At 40.7% G+C, this 4,653-nt stretch overlaps 1 protein-coding gene across 2 annotated transcripts; it reads right to left on the reverse strand.

Annotated features, from left to right (window-relative positions):
• Positions 1-1,355: 1,355 nt before the first annotated feature.
• On the reverse strand, positions 1,356-2,946 carry LOC122010324 (transcription factor bHLH35-like). 2 transcript variants are annotated; one of them, XM_042566816.1, is made up of 5 exons: positions 2,798-2,946; positions 2,490-2,661; positions 2,180-2,398; positions 1,918-2,088; positions 1,356-1,563 (listed from the first exon to the last, which is right to left on the reverse strand). In XM_042566816.1, exons 1-5 carry the CDS (start codon positions 2,866-2,868, stop codon positions 1,465-1,467), a joined length of 732 nt encoding a protein of 243 aa, XP_042422750.1. In that variant the 5' UTR covers positions 2,869-2,946; the 3' UTR covers positions 1,356-1,464. The 2 variants fall into 2 exon arrangements, with proteins under 2 accessions (XP_042422750.1, XP_042422749.1); XM_042566815.1 differs by having other exon boundaries at positions 2,490-2,691; positions 2,798-2,920.
• Between the last annotated feature and the right edge of the window lie 1,707 nt (positions 2,947-4,653).

The raw sequence follows: 4,653 nt of genomic DNA on the forward strand, positions 1-4,653 counted from the left end.
TGTCCGAAAGCGGAGAAAATGATAGGCTGGGAACGTGGCCCTACAATTGACTTGATGGAGACTCCTCGCTACCCTACAAAATCAAGAGTGTTAGTGCCGAGTAGGGAAGAGGTTCCTGTCGTTGACCTTCCGACAGTCAAGTCAGCCCTCAGCTCAGTAGAGAAGAACAATATGAACAGTAACTAGAGCGAATAGAATAACAAGATATCGTATACCTCCGCCAGTTGATGGAAACCCCTTTTTATAGTATCATTGTAGTGTCTGTGCACGTATCTCAAAACATATGCATGTTTTTCAAAGCATCCTAGGAAAAGATAAATTAAAAAGTCTCCCTGACACCTTTCCTTAAGTAGGCACGCAAATCTCTGACGTAACAGGCTAGAAGCTTACAAAGTACGATTTGCATACTGGACATGCTCTGTTGTCGATGGCACAAACTTCTAAGAGAGTACAATGAGATATGTAGGTGGGTCCCCTTCTAGGCCGCCCGACGGCCTCTCGGTCTAGGTTGTCTCAGTTCAGTCGTACTGATCAGAGCTACCATCCTATCTCCCACTCGACTTTACTGTCGTCGGAAGGCTACCTTTTGTCCGACCGGACATGCCGTCCGACAATCAAGGAAGACGATATGTACTATTAACCCAATCACAGGTTTTCGTAGGATGGTCGTTCGAATGATCAAGTTTGATCGGCATGCCTACTCGGACAACTCCGAATCTGTAGTCCTAGGCCTTTGACCACTTTAACGTTAACCTTTACATCAACCACTTTTCCTAACTTTGACCCATCTTTAATGGAACCCTTCTTTACCACCGCATCAAAATACAATTTAAACTTTAATAAATAATCCTCTATATTTATATATTTATAATTATAATTTTAAAACTTTAATTAAAAAATATAAAATTATTAAAAAAGTTAATAAAATATTAAAAATATTTTTACTCTTTTTTAATATCTTCAATTTTTTAATATTTAATTATAAAAGAATAATAAATAAAATTAATAATAAGAATTAATTTTATTAATAAAAAAATTATAATGGTGCTGATTTGATCAATAGAACGATGGAACTTATTTCACAAACGAACGGTACGCGTTCTTGTTACGCGGACCTTCCCACACAGTTGACGAGTAGGGCTCACCTACGGATCCTATCTATACCAAACAGATTCCCATTTAGACGGGGAAAACCTTCTAACGGATGAGATTTAATCCGACTGATTAAATATTTTCAGTTTTAATTTTTTTTATCAAACCAAACACCACTAATTTATATTAGACATTATTTGAAGCAAAAAGGATCTCCTGTACTGGCTGACACCAGTCAACAGCCTCTTCTCAGAGTTAGAAGCTGGAAAAAGAGCAGTATTATTAACTCACAACTCACTCCTCAATTTTGCATTCTTTTTTTGTCTTTCTTTCTAGATAATTATCAAATAAGAAGCTGTCTTCTGCTCCATGTTAATAACTCATGGAACTCACAGGACTCCTCGGGCTCCCAAGTCCTGCTATTGCTGTCTCAATCTTTTCCTTCAACTGTTCAGTCCCCATTTCATCACCCTGCATACAGTTAGATGTTCATCAGATAATTCTCAGTGAGACAAACAGGTCGTTCTCCATAATGTTCATATGAATGGCATTGATTTGGTGTCAACAGATTCATGTGCTAAATGAGTTAAACATGCTGAAATTGTCATCTTTCAGTTCTTTTTTTTAATAAGCATGTGCTGAGGAAAAGAGAAAAGTGGATCTGATGATGCGTATAAAAGGCAGCATGTTTCTAGAAGGCAAGGCAGCTGCAATTAACGGCACCAAGTTCATTTTTCTTAGATTTGAGAAAATCTACCGTTTTATGAGATCATGCAGCGACGTCATGGTATGAGGAAAAGGGGGGGATTTGAAATTGTTAGTCACCTCGACGAACAGAGTATGCAAGAGGCTGCCGGAGACGCAGGTGATGTTGGCCGTGATGATCTTGAGGTGGAGGGACTCAAAGAGCTCGCAGAGCTTGATCATGGTGTCTCTGTTTTTGTTGCAGGTGATGCTGATCACCATCGTCTTCTCCCCCACATCGCTCACTGTGAGCTGCGTCCATGGCCACCAAACAGATCAGTTTCTGAACAAAAAGGTGCCTTTTTTTTCAATGATTGATCAAGAATTTGGAGAGAGAATTTACTTCGATTACTTGGATCGGTTCCGACGCAGGCGTCCTCCTCCTCTTCTTCTTCTTCTGGATCAATTGCAGATCATCGTAGAAGTCGAGGTCATGATCACTTGAAGCCCTGTCTTGATTCAGCGATTCAAGCGCAGATATCTCAGCTTGCATCTGCCTCTCTTGGTCTTGGAGCTGCACGATGTAATCGATCGCGTCCTTTATGATCGAAGCCTTGTCCATCTGATCATTTCCATTTACATGGATCAGATCCAGTAGAATTCGATCGAAAAACATCATCTTGCTGGTTTGCTGCAAGTAAAGTAGTAATCACCTTGGTGATGTTGGGGACGACGCTGCGGAGGGCGTAGAGCTTCTCGTTGAGCTTCTTCCGGCGGTTCCTCTCCATGGAAATGCTCTTCGCAGTGGCGGCAGGAGACGTGACGCCGCCTTCCGGGGAGCTGGAGTCGTAGTAGCCACCGGAGATGGCCTCCTCGAAGCCCCAACTGCACAAGAAACCAGAGCAGAAGGCAACTCTGCGAAATTAGCTCAGAAGTCAAAAAACAAAAACTACAAAGAATTGAGCAAGAAACTCATGTCTGCCAACAAATTGGAGGAGCAAATCGAGAAATGAAGTGGTACCCCTCGAGTTCCTCGGAGTCGATGAAGCGCTTGGTTTCCCAGTAGTTGCTGTATTCCCCGTCCATATCCATGGTTTGTACTGTCGATTGGGGAAGGAGAGAGGAAGGAGAATTGGAGGGAGTGAGATGTGATGGTGCGCTATTTATAGACGAAGGGACGGGAAGGGAACTCCGGAAGGCGATGAAAGGGAAAGTCATCGAGGTTCCGAGATACGAAGACCACGAATCCGCGTCTCTAAAAACCACGTGCGTGACTTGTGAATAAAAGGGGTATTATATATATATATATATCTATCTATACACACACAGAAACATTCCGCTGCGGAACGTTTCTTCCGGACTACTGCAGACCTGCCCTCATGGTAGGTCCGTGTCACTTTTTTTTGTTAGAGTATATTAGTTTTTTTCCAATGTTTTCCGCAGCCCTAATTTCTCCTTCGTCCTTCCTCCTTCATCGTGACGCGGCCGCAGAAGAGGAACATCCACAGCCGCGAGGAAACCCCACAGATTTCTCCTTCCTCCTTCCTCGCAACACAGCTACAGAAGAAGAACACCCACAGGCGTCTTCCTCCTTCGTCGCGCCAAGCTCCAGCAAGGGTTTCCACCCCTTCCTCCTTCGTCGCGCCAAGCTGAAGCTAGGGTTTCCGCCCCTTCCTCCTTCGTCGCGACGCAACCGCAGAAGAGGAACACCCACAGGCGCCTTCCTCCTTCGTCGCGCCAAGCTGAAGCTAGGGTTTTTCCGCACCTCAATCCCCCTCCATTTGTTCTCCTTAACGGTACAACCCCTTCCCATTGCTTGAGTTTCTTTTCTCTAATCATTTTTGACCTATAGTCTTGGTTTTCTTTTCAAAAATCGCTTGTGACCTATCTTGAATTTATGCATTTTGTAATGTATAATATCTTGAATATTTGTCTGGGAGATATTGATTAAACTCTAAGTGATATAGGATTCATTAAAGATATTTTAAACTGCTTGGTGTGTGTATATAACTGCTTGACATCACTTTTTTTTTTCTCTTGCCCTCTATTGTTATAGGACTTTATATTTCATCTCTTACACTGTATTGATTTTAGCAGTAAATTATGAATGGTCTTTGGGGAAGGGGTTGTACTAGTGTTCCTCACCTATATTGTAAAAATGGATTTGAGTAGGTTGTGCATTAGAGAAAAAACATGATCATATCCTTACCAAACACCTTATTTGAACCTCAAAGTACTTCGAAGCCTTAAAGCACTTTGCTAAAGATCTCCCAAACTCACCTGTATACAGGTTCCTAAAGTTGTCTTATACTTGTGAAGTTCCGATTGATGGTTTTATGGTCCTACAAGTAACCAGTTGCTTTCTTATTTTTCATCTTTTTGGAGATTGAGGACTAAACTTTGGGAAATAAAGGGTAACACCAGTTTTTTGCTCGTCAAGATTGACAAAGGAAAAGTGTAAATTTTAGGCATAACTGCATAAGATTTATTAGAATTTTGGAATCAAGAACTACACCTATGTGAGGGAGATATTGATTAAACCCTAAGTGATATATGATTGATATTCTAAACACTGTAATCTATTCTAATTTCTTGTAAATTGGATTAATTTTGTCTCACTGCAAACATTGATATTTAGGTATTATAAAATATGATGTGTCATAAAATTTAGGTATTTTAATGCAAATTATGGCTACTTTTAATGTAAATTGGTCAAATTTTTCATAAAATTGTATGATTTCTCATTGCTTAAGCAAATTACTATTGTTTAGCTTAATTTAGTCAAATTTTACTTTTTAGGTTGTGCTTGAATGACATCATCAAGTAACAACAGCATCAACCATACCAAATATGAAATTGTGCGATGCAGGGACTGCG

The sequence above is a fragment of the Zingiber officinale genome, chromosome 8A, assembly GCF_018446385.1.
Source record: "Zingiber officinale cultivar Zhangliang chromosome 8A, Zo_v1.1, whole genome shotgun sequence".
NCBI lineage: Eukaryota > Viridiplantae > Streptophyta > Magnoliopsida > Zingiberales > Zingiberaceae > Zingiber > Zingiber officinale.

Bases quoted from the DNA above. Each gene is read 5' to 3' on its own strand.
- LOC122010324 (XM_042566815.1), bottom strand. From the start codon at position 2,868: ATGGATATGGACGGGGAATACAGCAACTACTGGGAAACCAAGCGCTTC. The intron at 2,399-2,489 runs GTGATTACTACT...GGAAATGATCAG, and splicing joins TCGTCCCCAACATCACCAAG to ATGGACAAGGCTTCGATCAT. The intron at 2,089-2,179 runs GTAAATTCTCTC...CCATGGACGCAG, and splicing joins AACCGATCCAAGTAATCGAA to CTCACAGTGAGCGATGTGGG.